The 27,138-nt window shown below is 41.9% G+C and overlaps 1 protein-coding gene across 1 annotated transcript in view; it reads left to right on the top strand.

Moving 5' to 3' along the window:
- The window catches only part of tusc3 (tumor suppressor candidate 3), a 60,624-nt gene extending 38,296 nt beyond the window's left edge, over positions 1-22,328 (top strand). The window contains exons 7-10 of the mRNA XM_034540919.1: positions 11,388-11,451; positions 14,216-14,290; positions 20,680-20,770; positions 22,069-22,328. Coding sequence (XP_034396810.1) covers positions 11,388-11,451; positions 14,216-14,290; positions 20,680-20,770; positions 22,069-22,084 — 246 coding nt within the window. The 3' untranslated portion in view covers positions 22,085-22,328. The remainder of the gene's footprint in view (positions 1-11,387; positions 11,452-14,215; positions 14,291-20,679; positions 20,771-22,068) is intronic.
- The last annotated feature ends 4,810 nt before the right edge of the window (positions 22,329-27,138 follow it).

Raw genomic sequence — 27,138 nt, 5'->3', positions numbered from 1 at the left:
TGGCTTTTGGCTTGCAGAAGGCCTCATTGTGTGGTCAATGTTGGTCAGTGTGAGTGATGCTTTAGATTCTGCTTTACCTGCACACCTCTGTGTGTGTGTGTATGGATTTGATTGAGTGAGGGAATGCTTGTGTGTTTATCTGGGTTTTTTGAGACAATTGAACAGTGTAGCGGAGCAGAGAAATAAATGGTCCTATAGGATGGCTATTCCTTCAGACCAGTAGACATTGACCTCTCCCCCAACACACACAGCCTCACATGAAATGATTGAAACCATTGTTTTTAGCAGAAAACTGGAATTTACAATGCTATAAAATCCTTTATTCATACTATATATTAAACAAATATGCATATTCCATCATAGCGGAGCAGCAGCTCAGAAATTTATGTTGGCCCACCATTTAATGCTTTAAAAAACTAAGACTAATATTTAAAATGCAATTATTTGATAAGCAGGAGGCCGAAATGGATTGATGTGATCCACTCTCCTGGTCAGCAGAATCAGCTGCTGCTATCCAAACAACGTTTTATCTACTTAAACCTGTACAACTTAAAGTCCTGCAGAGACTGAAGCCCTGAAAGCAGTGGTCACAATTCAATTCAATGGGCGTACTTTTAACAAAACATGCCATACAACCTAGTATAGGTCTAAATAAAGGAAATGTGTGGAGTTGTGTAATGCACCAGCTTGCATGGGACTGTAGTCCCCTGGTGATGCCATTATATACATCTGTGTTGTTGGCATATTTATGGTAAGAGCAAGAGCGAATCCACTGCTCTTCCTTTTTTCTTTTTTTTTTTAAAGGAAAGAATGGTTTTAAACGTTTTAATTGACTCTTGGGTAATTAAACTGAACTCTCCATGGACTGTGCAAACATTGAACTGCATCAACAGTGAGTGTATAATGAGCTTTTGAAGCATCACATGAATCCCTAAAATAGACCATATTTGTTTAACCTGCCCATAGTCCCCTTGCTATAACAGATGAATCACACCCCATATGCTCTCAAGTTTGGTTATTTAGACATTTAATCATTGATGTGTTGCAGCTTATTTCTCTTTTAACTAAGAAATATTCTAATTATAATATCGAATACTTGCTTTTTTGTCCACTTTATAATTAGCTACAACCTCATTTTGTTTTTACATTTTCCTTGACTCATGAGTTCGCTCTATCGTGCATCAATTTGAGTGTTGTGTAGTTTACAGGTCTGATTCAGTCTAGCTGTATCATCCTGCAAACAATCATTCTCTCCCTTGGGTTTCACTTTCACACTCTTGCTCTCATTCTATGGGTTTGGTATTTAGCCAGCACTCTTACCCAGAGTACCTCGCAAGGTTCACGTCCTAGATCGACTATCATTATAACCAATACGCAGTCATACCTATCCTTTGTTTGTATAAATGAAGCACATGTCTCCACTCCATCACTCTTCTTATCTGTTACTTACTCTCTCCTCTCCGTTCTTTCTCATTTGTTGACTTTTCATTTATCCCTCTTCCCGTCTGAGTGCCTCCTGACCTTTACCAAACAAAACGCACACTATACCCACACACACACATGATACAGGATGGAACAGGATGAATATAGCTATTTATAAAAGGTCATTTGGCCCCCAGCTATTAACAGCAAACACTAAAGCAGTTTGGTTTGAGAGAGATTGGTCAAGAGAAGAGGAGGAGGGACAAGGAATGCTCATTGCTCATATACTTTGTGCTATCAGCGTTGACATAACTTGCCATTGATGCCAACTATTACATTTTTATTGGTACTTAACGTTCTTGTCGCTTATGTTTTCCGTGACGTGTAGCACACTAGGATGTGACTCGTTAAGGAAATCGACGACCACTTGTGAAAGCCCGTTCTCCACCTCATTTACATACAATCATAAACATGTGAGATGCCTATGGCCTTCCTCTATGTGGATATGTAAATGAATATTACACGCCTGCGTCGGTGAAGACACCTAATTTGCTTCAAAGACTGACAAATGGGCTGTTTTATGCAGGTCTAAAAAAATGTAAACACTTACTGTATATTCCAGAGATCTTGGATTTAGATCTTACTAATGAAACAAATACTTTAGTAAATTATCCTCAGGGGAGGTGTTTAGCAAAAGGTCTAAACATGTTATAGAGTTCTAACGTTGATATTTAGATTTTTGACTGAGCTAACCTTTTCCCATTTATTTTCTTGAGACCCTCTGGAGAAATAATCTCATGACTGAGTTTACATTTTATTCAGTTTATTCAGTGCATTATATCAAAGAATGTGGTAAATAAAAGAGGTGGATAGAATACCATTTTTTTCACAATTGCCTTGAACAATCCACAATAAACATTCTTTTAAGGAAATGAATGATTTTCCCTCTGGCATGCAGTTTGTTTTTACTGTGATTTATTTGAAACTGCATTGCTCATTTTAATGGGAGCCCTTACGAGTGCTAAAATGGATAAATACATTTGAGTAAACTGACTTTGCATTCTCAACAATAGACACATTTATTGTATTTACCAGTTGGTCAGATTCTTTCACATATACATCATTCCCTGTTTTTGCAGTCTTGATGTTTTAAGATCATTCACAGACATGGTTCTCTTTAAAACACTAATCCATCAGATTAATTGGAGCAGTAGCAGATTAAAGTTGTACCAGACGGCTCCACAGCATGAACCTGCCTGAATTCACGAAGGTGCGCTATAGTGAGGCTATTTAACATCGGAAGGAGAGAAGTATATGTCGGAATTCTCTGTGTTACAACTACATCAAAAACTGACATGTAAGAGCACTTAATATTGAAAGTATCAAAATTGGAATTAATACTTTTGCTGGGGACTGAGGAAGCATTTTGAACACTGGCAATTTGGTAAACTGTTTATCAAAAGTAGGAGTAACGTTTAACAAGGTTTTCCATAAATTAAATTTCATTTAGCTGACGCTTTTATCCAAAGCGACTTTCAATAAGTGCATTCAACCATGAGTGCAAACTCAGAACAACAAGAATCAAGAAAGTAACGTTTCTTCAAGAAAGCCCAAACTACAAAAATACCATAAGTAAGTTCCATTCAATTGCCACTGAAGTGCTAATCGTTTTTTATTCAAGTTATAGTTGGATAAGATGTGTTTTTTAGTTTCCGGCGGAAGGTGTAGAGACTTTCTGCTGTCCTGATGTCAATGGGGAGCTCGTTCCACCAATGAGGAGCCAGGAAGAGCAAACAGACATGTGCAGACATCCACTGAGAGATGTCAGTCAGACAGGCAGAGATTTGTGCTGCTACCTGTGTTTCACATTGGGGAAACGAGATGATTCAATTCAGTTTATTTTATTTTATATACCCCAATATCAGAAATTACGAACAATCTGTACACATACGACATCACTGTCCCAGGACCTCACATCGGATCAGGAAAAACTCACAAGAAATAGAAAAAACCCTTTCACAGAGAAAAAAGGGAAGAAACCTTCAGGAGAGCAACAGAGGAGGATCCCTCTCCCCGGATGGACAGAAGCAATAGATGTCATGTGTACAGATGAACAGCATAACAGAGTTACTGTACATAAACACATTTAAATGAATATGACAATGTATGACTGGACCTCCACAATCCATGAAACAGAAGGAGAAAGAGAGGAGGGGGGGGGGCTCATCAACAGGGCCAAGGCAGGAGGCCGGCTCACCAGGCAGCAGACACAGCCAGGTCCAATGGACCCTACGAGATGTGAAGTCACAAAGACTCCGGGGAGGAAGCAGAGTTAATAAGGTGCAATGGAGAGATGTACATTCATCCATAAGTAGAGGAAGAAGAGGAGATAGGTGCTTAGTGTATCCTAAAACATCCCCCAGCAGCCTATAAGCCTATAGCAGCATATCAAGGGGCTGGAACAGGGCAAACCTGATTCAGCCCTAATTATAAGCTCTATTAAAGAGGAAAGTCTTAAGTCTGTTCTTAAATAAGGTGACTGTGTCTGCCTCCTGGACTGAAAGTGGAAGCTGGTTCCATAAAAGAGGAGCTTGATAACTGAAGGCTCAGCTCTTGCCAAACTAATGTAAATTAACAAAACATAACTAGGCCTGGCTAACTACCTCTGGAAACAAAACAAACATAATGGCTTTAACATGCTTCTCTAAACATTGCTTTACCAAATCAAATACAGAGGGAGCGCCGCTCAATAAACCTGATGTTTCTAAACACAAACATGTTTGCACAAATGTAAAGGGAACCCCAAACTCACGACTGTCCTCAACCTCCCACCATAAACCTTCACTCTTAACAACCTCAGTGTCAGTTTACACACAGCATCGAACAAAAAACGGCTTCCTCCTATTAAACTGGGCCCCACTCTGCTGATTGGCAGCTTGGATTATGAGGAACCCAGGTGCAGCATGACCTGCACAGGTGGAAACCAGCCACCTGATTGGCACCAGAAAAGAAAAACAAGAGGAGAGAGGAGAACTCTCTTCCCTTGAAAGGTTTTTTAACATGTATTTATAATAGGTAGCAGACACCTTGGAAGCTGTTTTTGTCTATATGTTATGTAGATTCATTTGTCTCAGTCCATTGTAATTCAAATACATGTAAAATAGATAATTTGTGGCATAATGTCCGGCTATATTCAGCACCAAACCACATTTCAAAGACTGCATGGGCTCATTCACAAGTGTCTAAGTTGGTCTGTGCAGGTAACCTGTGTGTTAGAGAGAGAGAGCTATAGAATGTGCCTGTTGAGCTAGCTTCCGTTCATCTCCATGTTAGCTTAACGAGCTGTGGCTGCTTTTACTTCCAGACCACCATGATGTCTTACAACTTTCTAATGAGCACACGCTTCTTTCACAAAGACAAATTCTCCCTTAATAGTCTCGTTCAGAAATACGCATTTACTTACTGCTGTTCAGTATACACATGCAAAGCTACATACACCGAAACACACCCAGTCTCAGCTCTGCACACTAATGAATAGAGCTCCTGCATTCTAATCCATCAGATTAATTGGAAGTGCCTGGCCATGGATTGAGGAATCTTTCATCCCCCAAGCACTGCTGGTGCTCACAGCCTCTATCTGCAGTGTGCGAATATAACATACAGAAAGCAGTGTCTTGAAAAATAGTATGAAGTTATGTTTGTTCAATTTTACTAATACTAATCCACCCTTGGATATTGATCCAGTTGTCTTTTATTAATCTGTATTTTGTCCCAAGCTTCTTTACAGGAGTTATGTGATGTTTTTTTGCGATCATTTCTTTCTCCCCTCGCTTCCCTTTTAACCTCCCATCCATCCATCCATTATCACCCGCTTATCCGGGGTCGGGTCGCGGTGGCAGCAGGTTCAGCAGGCCGACCCAGGCCTCCCTCTCACCCGCAATACTTTCCAGCTCATTCTGGGGGATCCCGAGGCGTTCCAAGGCCAGCCGGGAGATATAATCCCTCCAGCGTGTCCTCGGTCTTCCCCGGGGCCTCCTACCAGTTGGACGTGCCCGGAAAACCTCTAATGGGAGGCGTCCAGGAGGCATACTGACTAGATGCCCGAACCACCTCAGCTGACTCCTTTCGACACGAAGGAGCAGCGACTCGACTCCAAGCTCCCCCCTGATGTCCGAGCTCCTTACCCTATCTCTAAGGCTGAGCCCGGCCACCCTACGGAGGAAGGGTGAATCCACCCCAAAGTCTTCCGGCGCTGCCCCCTCTCCGGGGGACATGTTGGCCGGGTTTAGGAGTTCCTCAAAGTGCTCTTTCCACCGCCCGACGATGTCCCCAGTCCGGGTCAGCAGTCCCCCCCCCCCCCCCCCCTCTGAGCCGTTGGATGGTTTGCCAGAACTTCCTTGAGGCCAACCGAAAGTCCTTCTCCATGGCCTCCCCGAACTCCTCCCATGCCCGAGTTTTAGCCTCCGCGACCATCGCCGCTGCAGCCCTTCTGGCCCGCCGGTACCCGTCAGCTGCTTCAGGAGACCCCTGGGCCAGCCAGGCCCGAAAGGCCTCCTTCAGTTTGACGGCTTCCCTCACCCCCGGTGTCCACCACCGGGTTCTCGGGTTGCCGCCACGACAGGCACCGATGACCTTCCGGCCACAGCCCCGAGCAGCCGCATCCACAATAGAGGCTTTGAACAAGGTCCACTCGGATTCCATGTCCCCAGCCTCCCTCGGGATTTGTGAGAAGTTCTTCCGGAGGTGGGAGTTGAAGACCACCCGGACAGGATCCTCTGCCAGACGTTCCCAGTTCACCCTCACTACACGTTTGGGCTTGCCAGGTCTTTCTAGCCGAGTCCCCCGCCATCTGATCCAACTCACCACCAGGTGATGATCAGTTGACAGCTCTGCTCCTCTCTTCACCCGAGTGTCCAAGACATACAGCCGCAGATCAGATGATATGATTACAAAGTCGATCATTGATCTCCGGCCTAAGGTGTTCTGGTACCAGGTACACTTATGAGCCACCTTATGTTCGAACATGGTGTTCGTTATGGACAAACTGTGGCTAGCACAGAAGTCCAACAACAAAACACCATTCGGGTTCAGATCGGGCAAGCCGTTCCTCCCAATCACGCCCCGCCAGGTTTCTCTGTCATTGCCCACGTGAGCGTTGAAGTCTCCCAGGAGAACTATGGAGTCGGCAGGCGGCGCCCTTTCCAGGACCCCTCCCACCGAATCCAAGAAGGCCGGATACTCCGAAATGCTGTTCGGCGCATAAGCACAAACAGTCAGAGCCTTACTCCCCGCAACCCGTAGGCGCAGGGAGGCGACCCTCTCGTTCCCCGGGGAAAACTCCAACACAGCGGCACTCAGCCGAGGGCTCGTGAGTATCCCCACTCCCGCCCGGCGCCTCTCACCCTGGGCAACTCCAGAAAAGGACAAAGTCCAACCCTTCTCCAGGAGCTTGGTTCCAGAGCCCATGCTGTGCGTGGAGGTGAGCCCAACTATATCTAGCTGGTACCGCTCCACCTCCTGCACCAGCTCCGGCTCTTTTCCCGCTAGTGAGGTGACGTTCCACGTCCCTAGAGCTAGTCTATGCCGCCAGCGATCGGCCCGCCCAGGTCTCCCGCCTTGCCCGCCGCCCGGTCTACATAGCACCCGACCCCGATAATTCTCCCTGCGGGTGGTGGGTCCACAGGGTGACTGCTGCTCCATGATGTTTTTTCGGGCTGAGCCCGACCAGGCCCCATGGGCGAAAGCCCGGCCACCAGACGCTCGCCGACGAGCTCCCCTCCTGGGTCTGGCTCCGGGAGGGTGCCCCGGTTTCCCTTGTCCGGGCAAGGTAGCTTCAGTCCGTGGGCTGCTTATCATCAGGGTTTATTGAACCACTCTTAGTCTGGGCTCTCCCCCGAGACCTGTTTGCCTTGGGAGACCCTACCAGGGGCTGATGCCCCGGACAACATAGCTCCCAGGATCACTGAGCCACTCAAACTCCTCCACCACGTTAAGGTGGCGATTCATAGGAGGAGTTTTAACCTGCTTCATCTAATCTTGAAAAGAAAAACAAGGTTGCATAATTATAGGCCTTTTTTAAAGTGGCACAGCTGTACAAAGTACTTATCTTCTATTGCTCTGTATTTACATTATATTCCTGTACATTTATTAAACATTATTCAAAGATACCATTGCAAATTGAATCTTAGATGAAATCATGGATAAATCCATGCTACTCTAGTGTTTTCTTGTTTTAAAATAAGGTATACAAGGGGCACTTTTTTGTCACACTGTGACCATTGTACGTCTGTATGTGATAGTGACAGTAGAGAGAGACAGGCACTGTGGGGGAGAGATTAAGGAAATGAAACGTAACAAACAGTCCATCCAGCAGGAAATAGAAGCGGAGATGTTGCTGTTGCTGTTGACTCTATGAAGTCTAAAGGTTGTATTTATTGCACCGTCGTTGTGTTTAGTGCATTGGATGTGGCTCAATATACCGTGTAAACTGGCTAGTAAGTGAATAGAGGTTCAGATAAAGGTTGGAAGGGCTCTCATTTTAGATGATTGCTATTCTAGAATGTAAAGGAGGACTTGCAAAAATAACTGCCAAGTTCCATTCATATATTCTTCAACAGACAAAGCAATCGTAATGCACAACTACTACTCGTCATTGTGTATACGCACAATGGTATGTGCATGCTGTGTAGGAATGTTGTGCAAGCAAGCACAAAATGTTTCTTTGGTTGTGTTTTAAGTTTTTCCACGTTCATTTAAGGCCTTTTTGGATACATCTACTGCCCTCGATCCTTGTTTTAGCAGGTTTATATTGATGATGTGAATCACAAAATATTAAAAACAAGAATGCTAACCACTGACTGTGGGTCAGTGGTTAGCAGGGCCGTCATTCAATCAGGGGGTTGGTGGTTCAATCCCCGCCCTAGTCGATGTGTCCTTGAGCAAGACACTTAACCCTGAATTGTTCCCTGTAGCTGTTCTACAGTGTGTTAATGTCACATGTAAGTCGCTTTGGATAAAAGCGTCAGCTAAATGACATGCAATGTAATGTAAAAGAATGGTTTAGCTACTTCTCTTCAGTATGTCATCTGAATGCTAATAAATGCTTCCGCATTTACTTTTTATCTTTCAATTGGTGGATGAGTTATTCCTTGGGCAGCGTACCGTTACCGTCAAATCTGGTGTTGTTGAGCAGCTCTGTTTTGTGCAACTGGTAGTTTTGCAAGGTTAACCCAAATACAATACCTTTTAGTTTTAGAGATATTTAAGGATAATTTTAATAGTTTTAATCCAATCATATATTATATTCAGCTCGCTAGACAAAACTTGATTTCAATGATGTTGTTGCTGCAGCATATACAGTGAATTAATACAAATTTAAAACCAGAGTGGTTCCAGACAACTTCCTTGAGGTATCCCATGAACTAAACTAGCTTTTCTTTGATCTAAATATGAATAATCCTGTCCATTATCTTGCTATGCTCAGGAAGAATACTAATAGGTCTACTATTAGGCCCACTGACAGATAACTTATTATCCCTCGTTCCACAGTACAGGATGCACCCTACATAGCAAACATTTGTTCAATATGTGACATACAGGACCCAAATGTATTCAGCAGCGATGTTTAGCACCTTGCTTCCAAGATTGTATATCGTTGCACTGCCATATTCAGGAAGAGTCTCCAGCAGTATTTCAACATCTCTAGCCTCGACACAGTTCAATTGAAACCTACCTAAAACCTTTACCATCCATTATCTCATTATCAGTTCACAATGGTTTGACTCAGTACCACCTGGGCTCTACCTCAGATTGTTTACCTTATTGAAGTATTCAAATTGTTTTTATCAACACATGCAGTTGCGCTTGTCGTGTTAAGGAATGCAATAAGCAATCTCTCACCAACTTCAGAAAAGTGCACTGCAACCAAAACAAACTCTAATCATGGTAATACATGAGGCTTGGTTTGTCAGTCTGTAATGAAAGCATCTTGATAACGATTCGAAATAGCCCTTTAATGCAGAGCAACAGTTTTGTGTTAAGGACAAAAGGATTTGTTTCAGCCTGGAGCCTTTGTCGTCTTTATGTCTGCTTTCAAGTGCAAACATTCTTCATTTATCTCCACTGAAGCAAGAATAAGCCGTCCACCCTTTACTCCTCCTCCTTTGTCATCTTCTATTCATCTTTCCATCCTTATTCCTGTCTGATAGGGAAAGAAATGAACACTGGGGCAGTCGAGTGGAAAAACAGACCCTAGATGTGCCGTAAACCTAGACGCTAATAATCTGCTGGGATTCAACAATGTGAAACACACCGAAAGACTTCCTTCCTCTCGCTCTCCTCTTTGTCTCATTTCCACAAGACTTCCATTTTGTCTTCCTTTGTCTGTCTCTCTGCTTCTCCCCCATCACACACAAATGGATGCCACCTGAAATGGGCCTCTGACGTCTTATCAGGGAAGCTTGCATGTGCAGGGTTTGAGCTTTAACCATTGTGTGGGAGACTTTCTTCAAAGGTTGAGACAATGGGTACTGACTGGAACAGAGATCTCAACGGTATGTGTCAGACCAGTTGGCTAGTTGGAATATATTTGCATCGTTACAGTCAAGTATTCATGGTTAATGTTAAGATTTAGGAAGAATATATTGAAACTGTAACCGAATACTAATTCCAATTTGAATCCTATCCAAGTTTCAACTCCCAAAAGAAGTATGGACTGACTAAAATGAACTCCCTTTGCAAAAATAACTGGTAGTGACAAACACCCTTGCTTATTTATACATGTTATTACTTGCCGCTTACCTAAAAACTTTAACCACTTCATAATTATGACTGATGACGACAATACAAGAAGACAACCACGTTGTTTTTGAAAGCTAGTAAATCCTTTCATTACTAATGTTGATGTACTTGCATCAAGTTTATCTTGATCAGACTTAAAAATAATGGTTGCACGCCACTGTCCTCCTTTCTTCCTCCACTTTTGCTTCTTTGTCGTCTGCCCTCAGACAAACTCTTGTTACTCAACACCCACACTCTTGAGAATTGGCAACCAATCAAAAATGACAAATGACAACCTGTGACCGAGGCATTACTTACTCCCTTTGAATGTTAAATGTGGCTCTCCATATGAATTGAAATTTCTATGAAAGATGTTTCACGCTATCTGTTTTTCCGTAACAAAGCGGAGGTTATGAGATCTCTTTGCCTGACTTTGTCTACGATTTTTCTTTCGTTTAAAAGATTTTGAACCAGCATTTTGGGAAGATGCATAAAGAAAGGGTTGTACAATACCAACAAGTTGAACAACGGGACTTTCCATTTAGAGGTTTAGGCCGTGAATATGGGTTAATATAATATTTTGTTCCTGTACGGTTAAACTGACCTCTTTGCCCACACAGCGAAAAGGTTGCACCTCTACTGCACCGACGAACTACAGGGGAGAAATATTTATGTAGAGTAAAACCAAAGCAAGCACGCAGGCATGCACTCCTAAACTGATGTGCACACACACAAATTACATATTTAAATATTGTGGTTCCGTCAAACTCACACTCTCACACGCACACACAAAATAATGTTATTATACTCCAAAGATAGAAGGGCAATATTTTAAGTCAGGTTCATAATTCATTACACGTGTATCTCTTGGGATAGTAGCTTATGTCACTCTTTCTGTAACTTAATTCGAGCAAGAGGTTTTTTTCAAAAAAGGTTATGTCCTTTTTATTGAAAACTTTCCGAATCCCTTTTCTCTCCTCACAGTTTCGAAGTTTCCTGTTCGATGTTGCCTACTGCGCATTACTGTTCTTCACCATTCATAATTCAACTCTCTATTTCCTGACTGGATTGTTCTCTATTTCTTTTATTCATGAATCTTACTGAGCGTGTAACCTAGTGTGAACGTTTTTCAACTGAAATGAACAATGTTAATCTAAAATGTCTGTCTCTCTTTCTCTCGTCCACAGAGTTATATTCATGGCAGCAGTCAGGCTCAGTTTGTGGCCGAGTCTCACATCATCCTTCTTCTGAGTATCCTTTCACCGCCGCGTTTGTGTTCGAATGTTTCATGTGTTGACGTCAATTGAAACACGGTGCGGCAAAACGCTAATCATCCAGAGCAATTTAACTATGTGTGAAATGTCCAACAGCTCATCTTGGCAACAAATTCCTTAAATTCTCCATTTGCTGACACACACCACATTGGACGCCACCTTATATGTGTCTAAGAATATGCATCACATGTCATCATCTATCTCCATAGGGAGGCAGCCTGCTGGACTGAACAAACAGACAATACAAAGGCCAGGGATTGCACCCTTTTAACGTAACGTGTTTAAGTGCGCTTTTGGCAGAATAGATGATTCTGTTTGTCTTCTTCTCTGTCTGCTTGTGTATCTGTGTGTTCTTGCACTGGTGCTTGTGTGTCTGTGTGGGTAATGATACTGTTCATTCCTAGCTGTTGTGTTTGTCCCGGTGGGAAATAGCAGGTCCAAGGTCGCACCTGCTGCAGAGCAATATTTGTTTGTCCACACTAACAGTTTATTTTTTATTTATTTTCTGCCCATCTGATTACATCTAAATGAAACACACATTCACACCTGCTGTAAGGCTAACACGCCTACCCTTGTTGTCTGTGCAGGTGGTGTAAACACATTTTACTAATGTCATAGATGCAGTTTCCCCATGGATGGAACCTTGTATTTGCATACACAGGAATACACACACGCACACACACACGTACACACACACACACACACAGAGAGGCACCACTGTGAAGTTGTATATGTATACCATTTGAGGAAATATAAAAAGATAACTGCATTTATCTCAGACGGAAATGTAGACTCACTTTTGCTACCAAACGATGTCCCCACATTTGCATGATCAGATGTATGTTTCACAATAATCAGATGGGACAGGATCAAGGAATTGTGTCAACCGAACATTTAGGCTGAACTGTCTTCCATGGTAAAATCCCAGCTAGCGATTAGGTGAAGACACATAGGTGGGGATTCTTTCTCAGGAAAATGTCCTATCAGCTTCTTTGCGTATAGTTAATTTACTGTTTTTATTGAAGTGTCTTCACAATGGAAGCTGCTCTCTGTAACTTGCAGGTATTCAAACTACAGCAAAGTTAACATCAAATGACATGTTTCTGAGGATAAACGTTGTCTGTATGCAGACCAGCACAGAATAAAACATATTATTTATTGAATTGATGAAGTTAGACGTCATCAGCAATTTAACTTAACAAACCTCTTAATACCAGCTGATGAAAAAAAGTCTGAAATTAGATAGGTTTAGGTTTTGGTTTGTACCCCAAGCCACCAAAGAGAGAAACCTGTATAATGTCCACGTATCAACGTGAGAACATCGATGTGTGGAAGCACTATATCCCACAGGGTTTAGGGTGCTCGCGACGGATCAAATAAATGCAGATTGCAGAACTACAACTCAGTGCAGTTGCGTGGTTTTATTCTATACACTGATAAGTATCCATTTCTTATCATAAATTCACACTGTGGCAAGCCTACTTGCAGCCACCCAAACTGCCACCTTCCATGTTTCAGCTCTGTTGCTGTGTGTGGAGATATCTCTCTGTTTGTGTCACGGCAGCATGGCATGTCTTTGGCATAGAAGCCGGCGCCTGACTTTCCCTGTGTCTCCTCATGTGGCAGCCTTTGTTCGTGCGCCCCTTCAGGTTTTCCTCAGTCAAGTTGATTGTTATGCAGCACATGCTGGAAAAGGGAATCTGTAATTATAAGCCACCTGAGGCTGGGCTTCGCAGTGATTTTACAACAGCGTTGAAGTGCTGAACAGAACACTGGTTGCTTCTGTAAAAATAAAAAAAAATAAAAAAATAGATGTTCACAAAATTGTCCAAACTTTTTATTATTAAAGGTTTATGTCACAATTTCAAAAGATGATATAACGTAAACAATAGGTAAATACTACAAGCGCATTGTGCGATGACCGTACAATGCACACAATGTCTGAATAGGCTTTGCAGGCTTTCCACGTCAGCAGTGTAACCCCACCTCGTCCAAGCTGTCTGCGTAGACGGGGCGGAAATCTTCAAAAACATGGAGAAAACATAAGAAGTCCTAGCAGAGGAAATATCTTCTCCACCTCTCCATGCTCAGCTGTATCTGCAATAGTCACAGCTGATTTGGAATTGCTATTAAAATGCATCACAATGTACGCATGAGAACATCATGTTCCACAGAAACAAGGGTCATGACACTCACAGTAATGGCCCTCGTTTCCTTCAAATGTGTTTTGCTGTGCCATGTTTGCAGAGTTGACTTGACATCACTTGGGCTGTGCCACTGCCGTATTATTTCAATAGTGGAATAATAAGAGTATTTTTAAATTTTTGTGTTGCCCTCTAACAAAACGTTTTGCGATTAATGTTTCCTCTTTCATAATGCTGTATTAGTAATAGAGAAAGGGCCAGTGACCTATCAGCAAAGTCTCTCTTTTTTTAATTGCAGTTGTCAACCCTAGCATACAGAGGTTCGTTAGGGTTAACCATCAACTGTGGCCTTCAATATTTGCAGTTTAATTAACTATTTATTGTCGGTCTATTGTACTGGATTGCTTTATATTGGGATTCACGTTATTGTTTCCAACCCTTTTATGTGAATTCATAAACTGACTGAAGTTCTGGCTAATTTGTTTGAATCTCTAAGTGCATATGTGTGACAAGCACTCCTTCCTGGGTCAGTGTGTTCTTCCAGCTTCTCCCACTTCTTTATGCAAGTGTGTTGTTTCCTTGACAACCTTGTCCCAGATGCTGCAATCACCATGGGGATGGTGCTGCTAAATGAGGCTGCCACCTCCAAGGGTGATGTTGGCAAGAGGAGAAGTGAGTAGTACTTTTTATTTCCCGTTTCAAGCTTAGGTTCTGAGTAAAGCAATTCTCAGCAATGCAACAAGGTGTGTGTGTGTGTGTGTGTGTGTGTGTGTGTGTGTGTGTGTGTGTGTGTGTTGTGGGTGTGTGTCAGTGCCACCTTGTAACAAACAGGTAGGTGATTTATTCTTGCAACACCCGATGCGTCTGCATCAACGTCCATGTGTCAAGAGGGAGCACTGGCATTTAAGAGGTTAACCTTCTTGGAGAAGAAACACACAGCCTGCAAAGCAAACTTATTCCTATTTTATGTCTTGTTATTATAACTGAGAAAAACTAGGGCAGTCGATCGATTAACAAACGTTAACTCACGTAATCAATCATGTTTAATCACTTCTCTTTAAGACTGAAGCTTGTAATGGACAATTGAATGTGCAATCATGGAATTAATGTAGTTTCAACTCAAAAGAAATGTATTTAAATTAAAATGCTATTGTTTGAAAGCATTATTTTAACTTTGAACACAGATTCCAGTCATCTTAAAAGGCATATTTGTTATATGCCCTAAATAATATAGACCAAGCCTATGAGTTAGAGTGCCAGTGGAATTTCAAAACCATCGAGGCCATGAAAAATAGATATCAGCGTAGAATGCAAAATATCTTTCATCCACTGATACAAATGAAGATGAACATCAAAAAAATGTCTTACACCTGCCTGCTGAATTTCAAAATAGTCCTCAATAGTCCACGCAAATATGGGAGGAAAAAAAACAAGGAGAGAATTCTGCTGAGCGTAATGATGAATCTCATACTCCTGCAACTCAAACCGCTGCGCACAACGCAAATGACCTTTTGCGAGCACTTTCCCATCCCTCCGTGAAGAGTACTGTATCTCTGCTTGCGCAAGTAAAATGTACGCCTGCGAGGAGAAAGCCATGTTGTGAGCACGAGGAGCGTCCCCTGTCGCACGACTTCTATCACTGCTCTTTTGCAGCGTTCATGTTTTTTCTGAGCGGATCTCATTTGTGCTCACAGATATTGACAATGATTTGCCTTCATATTCATCTTTGAAGTGTGCTGTAACGCCCAAGGAGATACTCACAGTCCGAGACGTCCTTTGCTAGCTCAAGCATGTTCGGCCATCATGCGCGCTCGTCTTTACACAAAGTGTGTGTTCTCGACACAATGGTTTCTCCTGAGGGTAGAATATAAGAGGTGCCTCCCCAATGCAATTCGAACAATTCCTCTCAGTCCGTCATCTTTTACTGTGGTTAGCTTTCCACTTCAGCCAAAAGCACGAGTTAACGTACCTTCTCACTTACGGTTTTCAAATATTCTCCCACAACTACCAGATTGCTGTAATGTAGATTGGTGAAACTCTGTAGTTTCAGTAGCGTGTTTTGCTTTGAGGTGAAAAGGGAAACGTCCCCGCGTAAGACTCCATCATTGACCGTATCCATCTTCAACCAGGTTGGTTTGGTTTGGTGGCACACAGGAAGTAGCTGCAACAGGAAGTAAACGAAACACCTTAAATGGGTTCTTTTTTCTTTTCTTTTTTTACATGTTAAACATTTCAAATTAATCTAAAAAATGAACAAGTTCATTTTGACACGACTAAGAAAAACACAATGCGACATGATGAAAAGTTAAACATTTTCATGAGTTGCACAGATATTATTCAGCCATAAATGTGTTAACTTAGTAAAATGTCCTTTCGTCGAAGGCAAACCACAAGTGCAGATGAGAAAAGGCCATCATCTGACTGTATTAACCTCAGAGAAATATTTTTTCCTCTCAGTATCTTATCTGTTAGACTTAGCGTGAGTGCTGAGGGGATTTACCTTCTTTGAAATTGGACTTACACTCTGCAACTTTATAATCAGTTATTTATTTGTGGGGCTCACTGGAAAATATCATTCCATTACTTGGCTCCCCAAACCACTCCAGGCTACACTGAATAGGACACCCCTTAAGCTTTGTGCTCAGTAGCCTGTGTGTTGTTGGAAAACATGCCCTATTTCTTGAGGGTACTGTGCTTTACACCTTGATGTTGGAACAGTAGGCGCACTGGAAGAGCGATTTTAAGCGCATTACAAGATGCGGTTTCTTTTTGTGACGCAAACATAGTCGGAAATCCAGCTTTTTGTTCTTCTTTCAACTGTGATCTCTCCGTCTTCCTTCAACTGATGCACACAAATACCAACGACCTTAAGTAACAGTGAATAAGCAGGAATGCAAAGCTTTATAGTAGTTGTAATAGTTACGTATCACTTAAACAGCAGGTACAAAGTGTGCCATCGCAATTATCAAGACTACTTTTTACTAAAGAAATAGTCAATGTGAAAACTCTTCTCACTAAGGTCTGTTCCAGTTACGAGGGTAATTGATTCTGAAAAGATACATTTTCTGTGATTGCAGCATCTGGGACAAAGTGTATTTTTGAAAAGACTGAAAATTACAACTATGCAAAAACTGACCAAACTGGCACGTCGTCCCTCACACATTCAAAATTGACGGGAGAAGTGTACGTTGAGTGTCATAGTCTGAAGCAGCGTATCTGATGAGTCGGGACTGAGAATGTATTAATGTAGGACCATTGACATGTCTGAATCGACCGATCTCTTGATAGATGGACAGATGGTCCCTGAGGGTTGATCTTGCAACTCAGTTCTTCATTTGAAATAGGCGGTGGTCACTTAACCACACTAACGGCATTCTTGCTTTCAACCGTTTTCCTTTACTGCCCAAGCATAGATTCTGCATAATCTCTAGGTTATGAGAAGGGGAGTTAGATATTAGAGGGCCCGTACTGATAATTACCTCAAACACAGAGACACGTGAATTTGATTTTAATTAGAGTGGGTGTGATTAAAAAGAAACTCTAGAAGCCGTTCAATGGCTCTTTGAGGCAACAAACACAAGCACAGACACTGTTTCAATCTGAAGGCAAGATTATCAACTTTTTGTTCTACTTTACCCATGAGTTCTCCTTGAGATGGTAAGCTTTGGCAATTAAAATGATAATGACTTTATAACTACCTCAAGATTTGTTTCTCAGTATTTATTTAACCTCTTTGTTTGAATAATTTCCACCTGCTACTTTAAATAAACTGAAGCAAAGACATCATGCCGATCACATTGTACCGCAGTGCAAGCATACTAAAGCCGACAGAAACCTGTTACGTAAAGCACACACAATATACAGACACGAGTCTGCATAAAATAAATAGTTGATTGTAATCCTGCACGCACATACGGACACACACATTAAATAAGTGCATTCTAAAGCAGCATGGCGAATAGTCGCCTGTCAGTAATAGAGGATTAGGCTTGAATTGTAGCGTAATCACTGAATGTGGGTATTAAATCCCTGGCATATAGCCTCCATACTGCTGATTGCAGCGACAGGAAGTTATCTGTGTCGGAAATCACAGCGCAAACGGGGCTTCTCAGCGAGGGAGTTACTGGACTAGTAAATGGAGTTACAAAATCACTACAAGTGCAATATCAGTGGGGGGGGGGGGGGGGGGGGGGGGGGGGGGGGGGGGACGGAAGGAAGGTGGAAGTGAATAGGAGTGAAATATCAAAGAGGGGGAGGATGGAAGAGGAAGGAGAAATTGAAGAGGAAGCACAAAGTGAGACGGGTCTGTGAAGGAACAAAATAGCATCAACGTTAGTGCCAAATTTCAAGAAAAGAGAAAATGTGGATTTCAAGAGAACTGGTGTTCTGGTACCAAAGTCTATGCAAACAATCGGAACATGCTAGAGGGGAGCAACGGCGCTAACAGCTAACAGCTAACAGCGGAGGTGCATTGAGGTTATGATGCGCTCAAGCTCTGTTCAGTAAAAAGTAGTATTGGGTCATGGTAAATTATAATGTTATCATGATGTGTTCAAATGTATTCATATAAAATGTTGTTCTAGGCGAGACATTTAATGCGGATCATCAGGGATTAATTAATTAAACAGTATTGAAGGAGTGTATATTGAAGCTATGGGATTTATTGTATTTTTCTTTTACCGTCCTATTGAGTTGAGAATCATGGACTGTTACTGGTATTTGTATCGACTACTAAATTCCTGCTTGCGTGACATCCCTAATTGAAACTTATAGGAGTCCAAATTAAAAGTATCTTCTTATGTAGGTCTTAGTTTGGGTTATTTCTTCATTTGTTTTCTATAATAGAGTGAGCTAAAGGGGGATAATTAGTTTCCACAGCCTGCATGTGTAGATGTGCCTCATTTCAATGTGCAGAGTATGTGTGATACCAGTAAAGAAACCAGTTTCCAAGAACTTGAGTCCAGTAAACATGTATCTACAAGTCCTGGTTCACTTTTAATTGGGTAGTATGGACATTAATATTCCAAAAATAAGAGACGGACGGCTTTTCTATTGCGGTTTGGCATAAAAATTATGAAATAATTGTGTGTGGTTGTATCCAGAGGCTGAGTCAGTTAATGTATCTTGAAGCCAGTTTGCTAACCAAAGAACTGAAGAACCATTTAGCATCCTAATATCTATTCATATTTGTCCTCCTAATGAGGTAGGCTTAACTTAATATGTTTATTGGCTCCCCCGTGCCCGAGAAAGGTACATTTCTTCCCACCATTCCAATATATCATCATTTGAATTGAGCCAAGTCCTACAGTCAAAAGACGGATTACCACCTTCGTCACTGAGGGAAATCATTCAGCTTAAACATTTCGCCGAGGTCATAAATCACTTTCATTAGCATCCTTAGTGTGTGTGTGTATCTGAGTGTCATTATCCACGGAAGCATACTAAGATACCTCTCAGTCATAACTGATGAGCTATGGGAAATACATCCCACTAAACTTAATGAAGATACAAAGACGTTCTGTCGCTCACGTCTTCGCAGGCACAAGGCCATAAGGGCTCTCCCTGGAGACGCACTCTCAATCTCGGTCAATGTCACACACACACACACACACACACACACACAGAGGTTTGCATTCCAATACTTGTCAGGACATTGTCTTGAAATAGTCATCGGTGTATTTTTTAACAATTTACCATCTTTGCTGATGCCCTTTGATCCTCACAAGAATAGAAGGAAAGAAAGTGCACAAACACGCTGTTTGCTGAGTGTGTGTGTGTGTGTGTGTGGGTGTGGGTGTGTGTGCGTGGGTATGTGTGTGATATGAACCGCTGCCCCTCCCTCAAACAAACGCATACAAGCAGCACAGTACAGCCACTCAGGTTTGTGTGTGTGTGTGTCTAAAGTGAAAGAAAGAAAGTAGAAAAGTAATGTTGGAACTGACACTGAGCAGGGACAGCAAATGCAGTCTTATACACACATCCAAAACAGATCACAGGACAACACACACACACACACACACACACACACAGAACGCAAACCATTGGAGCCCGAAATATGAATGACAGCACGTAAACACAAATTTACACTGAGAATCTGTGATACACTTCCAAGCCAAATCTTGTGTTCTGACGTTGCCTCCCCGCTCTCTCTCTCCCTTACACACATTATTTATCACACACACACACACGCAGAACAAGCACATATCTCGCTATTTAGTCTCCAGGAGAGGTCCTCATCCTAATCCCTGATTAACAATATCAGTCGGTGGTGACAGTTTAATTTCACACAGTCCCTCTCAAGGATTAGCCGCTACATGAGGGTGTGTGTGCACACACTCATACACCCACACACACGCAGACACTCACAATTCCCCTGCAGATTAAAGATCATGCTTATGTATATTTCACTTTAGAATGGCCACTGAGGAAATAAGATGATAGTAGTTGCAAACACATTTTTTCTGCAGCACAGCAGGGTTGGTGATTAGAAAAAGGCACATAGATATAGTGTATTGTTTAAATAAAGTAAAGTACATATTAAAATGTTTGCCATGATTTAGAGCCTCAGGTATCAGCATTATATAAAATGTCAAATATACATGTTCTCATCATTTGTGTGTGTGTGTGTGTGTGTGTGTGTGTGTGTGTGTGTGTGTGTGTGTGTGTTTGCTTGCGTGTGATCCTCCAACATGAAGAGAAGATGCTTTCCGTGTGTACCATGTCTAAACCCTGCGAGCACATTCAATTTGAACAGAGATCAAACAGAAGAGTTGCATCAGCGGTTATAATGTGCGTGAAATGATTTATATGGTTGCCTTTGGCCAGGAATCAAACATTCTCACCGGCCATTGTCTGATCATTATTATGCATATATCAGGGTGTCTGCGGGATTTCGAAAATAGTTAGAAATTATCATTATAAACTCAAAAGCATCAAGTGTAATTGTCGTACCTTTTACATTATAAAATGTTTCATAGACCATATCGCAGTTTCTTAGTGTATTGTATTCTTATTTTAATGACAATCTGTGTGTGTGTGTGTTTATGTCTTTCTCTTTCCAGTCATCTGCCTGGTTGGCCTTGGCCTGGTGGTGTTTTTCTTCAGCTTCCTGCTCTCCATTTTCAGGTCCAAGTACCATGGATACCCCTACAGGTAACTATAGAAACTGTACAGCAGCACTGTACAGATGCTCGCACAAGTTTCATCCAACTTACTCAACAGTTTTTCAAGCAGAATATACAATGAATCTTAAAATCACTGAAGTTGACATCAAATCGCTACAAAGTTATTGCAGACACACTGGAAAGAAATCCTGGCCAAAACCGGATGCATCCATTCCCATTATTTCATTGATCCAGAGACAGCTGTTCGATTGGAAACACTCGCTTCAAAATGTACAAGCCACAGCGCCACGGTTCCTTCTGTGAAGACCAATCTGCCAGCGAAACCTTCCACAGGGATTTGCAGTCTGATTTGGTTGCAGCATCCAGTGCATTCACACACTCTTCTTCCTAGACGTCATGGAACGATCATGAGTGTTTTCTGTCGGTCATCCTGTAGTGAATGTGTTTGGACACTGGAGCCCTTCGGCTTAGTGAGCCAGAACGGCAGCATTTTGGTCCCACTTTGAGGTAAAGGTCGCCACTACATAAAACAAGATGTAATGCGCGACAGAAAACACCCCACGAGTCCTAAGAGTCTGGGTCCAATTCCTGTTACGGCTCAACACAAGAACACATCCGGCTGCGAGGAAGACTCACCTCTGGAGCTGGAAGGGATCGGTGTTGCTGGGGGCACTTCACAGGGGCAGGTCATTTGCTATCATGGGGGCTTTAACCCCGTTGCCACCTGTGCCTTGAAATAGGTCCAAATTGCATTTTGCCAGCTCAGTGGAGAGGCTTAACGTCCGATGATTGTTGTCAAGCAACTTTGATTGGCAGGTTTAGTTGTGGTATGAAACTGGTGATGCTTTTTTCTTTGGTCACAGGTACATATTTGACGTAGTTTCTTGAAAAGAGGTAATTCAAGCTGTTCTTTAATCAATCCAGCTCTACGAAAGATGTGTAGAGCTGGTAAGTTGTGAATGGCTCTTGAAATGAGAACTGTTTGATGCATTTTCAATTAGTACAAAGCAGACCAGTATAGTGTTTGTTGTTGTGTATATAACGTAGATATAACATCTGTTTAGCAACAATAAAAAGAAAATACAAATTGCATTATAGCCATTTTGCCAGTTTAAAACAGCAGTATCTACCAAAGAAACTCAGCAACAGCCAAAGGTTTTCACTTATTTATTGTGGCCGATGCTAAAAATGTTTTGTTGTGCAACACAAGCGACAAAAAAAAAACAACACTTTGTTTTTATCTCTTTTTTTCTTCTCTCTTTCTTCTCTTCTTTGTTCCCCTCCTGTCCTCTTCTTTACTCCTGTTAATCCTTCTCTGTCTCTCAGCTTCCTTATTAAGTGACAAAAAAGACAGAAGAGGAGGCCTGCGGATGGCGGAGAGGCGATAGGTTAGAAGAAGAGGAGTCGACAAGATACTTGAAGAGGAGGAGGCGTCAATATTCAGTCTAGAGTGCATGGTGGAGTTTCAGTTTCTGTGTGTTGTGTTTTTTTTTTTATTGACTCCTATCATAAACTCTGCTAGTTGAATAGAAAATAAATTATTCCTTCTTACACTGGAAAATAAAGGTCTTTGGCATGTCTCTGTATTTCTGTCCTTTTTTTATGGTCCCCTTTGGTGATTGAATATGCTGTGTGGCTAGATATACTTGTGACTGTGCTGTGCTGTTATTAATTAATGTAATGTATTGTATTTATAAAAAACTGTGTTGCAGGTGAAGGGAGAGACTGAGACACCTGAAGTCAGATTAAAGTGTGTGTTCACGGGAGGTTAGGAAGATGAATACGTGGTCAAACTTGAACACTAATTCATGAGTTAGTAGGAAAGCGTATTAACTAGGTATAACATCTCTATTAATTATATACTCCCACTCGCTATGTCTCTTAATTTTGACAACATGAATGCAGCTTCTGAAGATAAAGATGCTAATCTCCAGCTGGTAAATTCCTGCTGGAGGTTTGGAGCTCAGTCAGACTCTGTTTCATGGTGCGACCAGTTTTGAAGGCTAAAATATGAATGGCTCAAACAATGAACAGTGTGCAGATTTATACACATGGAATAAATCCAATCAAGTTTTATTTTGTATGTATTATCTAAAAAAATATCGTTAGGTGTCTCTAAAACCTGTTGGAGGAGGGTATTCAAAGACTGGTCAAAGTTTAATAGTGGAAAATAGCCACAGTTGACCAATAGGAGACTTAAGATGTGTGTGAACTTGTTGCTGTATATTGAATGAACGTTCACTAACCCAAACTTCCTCTTCACGGATCTTAAATCACAAATGCTAAATAGTCGTACATGAAGTGAGTGGACAGAAGGCCGGCCGTGAGTGCTGTAACTTCTCTTGCTGGATGTGAGAAGCAAAGGTCATTTAGAGAATACATACATTTATAATTCTTTCACTTCTGGACTGCCCACTAAAACATTGAGTGGGCTGGAGCATTGAAACCATTTATGTAACCCATCGATGCGTGGGCAGACAAATGTAATAAAAATATTCCCTCTTAGACTTCCCATTCCTGTCTATTTTTGTTTCAAACTGTTGGAAGACTAAACCTTGTTTTATCTTACCAAAACAACAGCTGTTTGAAGAGCTAACGACTTTAAACCGACTTGGTCACTGGATTGAAATTGCACAGCACTTAAAGTTGTTTTCCCTTCTTTATGTGATCAATACGTGCAATCTTCTGAGCGTACTGAATATCATTCAAATGGCTGTTGTCTTGTACTGTGTCATAATGTGACACTATATATACATGCAGCCAATGGAAGTGGCTCAAAGATTGCAAAGAACTCCTTCGTATTTCCTGTAGATAGTTACTATAATAAGAATGACTACTTAGCGAAATAGTAATACGTATAGCCAGGAGATGAGAGGTAATTGTAGCGAGTAACACCTCCTTCTTTATGATGGTAAGTAACATGATTCTTCAAGTGAGCAGAATAGTCACAGTAATAACCAACTCCAGCTTATTGATTGACCCGGGTCAGGGCCGAGTTGTGGCATCATTGTCAGCGCTAGGAATAGAACTTCCCATCTGTTTCCCCTGAACTGTTGACCTTTATGGTGTGGAGGAAATGAGCAGAACAAATGTCACCTTCAGGGGGGGATAAGTATCGGCAAATTAAGCAAAATCAATGTGTGTATTAGATGGAGGGCAGCTGGAGCACAAAAGACATAATGACATGAAGAATTATCTCTCCGCTGCTTCAAAAAGTGACACAAACATCTGCCATAGATCTTGTAAAATGTGTGTATGTTCCTTTAGGGTTTAAAATAGACTGCTTGTCATTACTAATGTGCAAATGTTTTACGCTTTTTGGTCTGTGAATCGCAGGAAGATAACGGTGAGAACACTGACGGCTGGGTGGGCAGAGCTTGAGTACAGAACATGTTTAGTGTTTTCTGAAAGGTTTTCAATGTCACGGCTGAATATTTAGATGATTTCGACAACGTGGTTGAGGTCTTAGAAATTGATGGTCGTCCTCATTCATTTGAGTCGTTATTGATTGATTGATTTGAGCCTGAGTAAACAAAGTAATCACAACAGGCCTTTTCCATGAGCGGGACTTGGACACATTAGCCAACAGACTGGATCAAGTGAAAGCTGTTTCATTTCTCTGTCAGATATTTTCCATAATGTTGTCAGACACTCATAATGACAACCTGAGACCCCACTATTGTTTATGTAAGATGCTAACATTGCAAATTAATATTTTTCTCCACTAAATACCTTTTACCTGTTGTGTAGGAATGTATTGAAGTGAAACCTCTTCCCTTTGCTACAAACTGAGCTCCATGAAGGTGGCGGAACTTATGTGTCTGGGGATTTAGACCCGAGAGAGATCACACTCCCTTTTAGATTTCCTCTGGAAAACTGCAGTGACAAAAATCCTATTTGGGAGGCGTAGTGCTGCATAACACTTACTTGTACAAGAGCAGATTCATGCATTTTAAATTATTATTTCAAAAGAAAAAATAATTTAGTGTACAATGCAAAGGCCTTACCTGCCACCCTGTCTGAGGACGGGTTGTGCCAAAATGAAATCAGCTGGGTTAAATACAAATAAATAGGCTTTTCAGAACAACAGAAGAATACATTGACAAGAGAAAGAACCTTTCAAAAATGCATTAGTACTGTGTGTCTCGTTGCTATTCTTCTTTTGTAACTGCAAATGTTTATTTACATGTTTCCATCCGAAGAAAACGCAATTGCCATTTGGATGGTGACAGCAGGACTGGCATTTGTGGGGGGTCATGGTGGACATGTTACACAGATGGCAATTCAGAGACGGCTGCAACTCTTCCAGCAGCCTCTTTGCCATTTCTTGTCTGGAGCTTCTCGTTTACAGTCTGACTTCAGCACGGCCAACAAACGCTTCTTTTCCTCTCTTGTCTTTTTGGTTTTGTTTTTAAACCTGTGCTCCAAACTCAGGTCTGAACTTTGAACAGGAGCCGAGGTTGCTGGGCAGAGTCACAGCACTTATTCACTGCTTCATCACTGTAACGGGCGGCACGCGTCGGTGTGTGCGTTTGGGCATTTAGCGACCTTTACAAGCGCTCCAACCCGTCACTTGTTCGGAGCACTGCCATTCGGGATCTGTTGGAAATAAGCGTTGAGGAACTTTTGAAATGTCTCTTGCTCTCTAGTTGTATTGAACTTTTCAATTTCCATTCAGCTTGTCCAAATTGATATCGTACAGTTTATCTTGAATAGATCCCAGCTGCTGGTGCAGGGTCTGATGCTGCCGTCTCACCTGACCTCTGTGGTGTCCTGCTGTGCCGTCTGTCTGTGCATGATGCCGACTCACTGTGGACCAAATCTCCTCTCTCCTCTGCGGTCCACAAACATCCACATCACAGCTACAGCAGTTATCATTAGACTGCTGCTTCAGTTGTTGCTGTTTTGTTGCATCAGCGTCTGCATATGCGTGTGCACATTTGGGTTTGAGCATGTGTGTGTGTGTCTGTGTGTGTGCGCGCGTGTTCATGGATCAAAGTGTGCGCATGTGTCCGCGACTACATGCATGTATTTTTTTTCCAATTTTTCTTATTGGTTGTGTATGTGTGATTTCAGAGGAAACCGTCATATAAGAGGAGAGAGAATGAGACATCATCGTCACATCTCACTGTGTCCCTCTTGAACAGCTGTTTCTCAATTTAAAAGGGAGATTAGTCTCTCCATCCTTTTCTCTCCTCCGATGATGCCTGGCTGCCTCTGTACAGCAGATCTATTCTCAACATATGTGGATGCTGTCTACATTGGCACAAAGTGAAAGAAAATGTGATGCAAGGCCCTCGAGGGTGCTCTTCGAGTGGATAAACGTGATGCAGGCCACTGATGGGTTCTCTTAAAATTCAGAAAACATGATGCAGGGACCTCTCAGGTTCCCATGTGGAGAAAATGTCATGAAGTGTCCTGTAAGGTGCCCTTCTAGTGGGCAATTCATGATGCAGTGCCTTAAGGCTGCCCAACGCATGCAGTTGATGCCACTTATATTGTATTTGCCGCTGCGTGGTGGTCAGGTTTGATGATGCTTGTTAAATGTGTTATTTTTTAGTAATAGTTGTACTTGTGATTAAAACTTTCAATCAAAGTTACATGTAATTCAGTAATACATTTTTTGGATTCAGTTGTTAGAAAGTCCTCATGGACCTTAAACAAATGAACCACTGTGTTCCTTATAAAGCATGTGAGGCTTTGACCTAACGGGAATGTGTCGTGTACAACATCGGTCCTCGCCGTGTTTGAAAACTCATTTACTTTTATTTGAACCAATCTCTGAAATATCTTCTCGGGCCTGCCAATACCCTCTACAACTTCCGACAATAATCATGCCGCTGATGAAAAAAGGTACTTCAGGAAACTCATTGCACAAAGGATAATTTAGCAAAGTATTTCCCTGATTCCGCCGCCAGCCGCTGACGCCACCATCACCACGATCCAGCCTGTGGATAAGCCGCTGTGTGCCCTGAAAGGTAATAACTAAGATTTACAGCAATCACAGCAGCATGACTAGAGGGGGGTGGGGGGGCCGAGCCTGTTAATGGAACAAAAAGGGCGTAAATAAAATGATATATGCTCTGATAATACTGGATAATGCTGTGGCGTGACAGCTTGAGAAGCGCAAGATTCAGAAGTACCAACTCATTATGCGGTGAGTTTCAGCTCTGATTTAGTTTTTCTGATGAAAAATACATACTCACAAACAGTGAGGAAAAACTCTTTGGAAATAATCTGCAACTGTGCAAGGGGAGATGCAACGTTATCTATTTTCGGAAACTTTCATTATCTTTTCTTTTGCAAAACATCTGTACATTGCATTGAAACATGTTCAAACTTTCAACTTCACAAAAAGTCAGAACAACTCACGTTCCACTTTCATCAGGCAGCAGG

This window comes from Cyclopterus lumpus, chromosome 1, assembly GCF_009769545.1.
Source record: "Cyclopterus lumpus isolate fCycLum1 chromosome 1, fCycLum1.pri, whole genome shotgun sequence".
Classification (NCBI taxonomy): domain Eukaryota; kingdom Metazoa; phylum Chordata; class Actinopteri; order Perciformes; family Cyclopteridae; genus Cyclopterus; species Cyclopterus lumpus.
The sequence above is the reverse complement of the archived record's forward strand: the minus strand, read 5'-3'. Positions and strand labels throughout refer to the sequence as shown.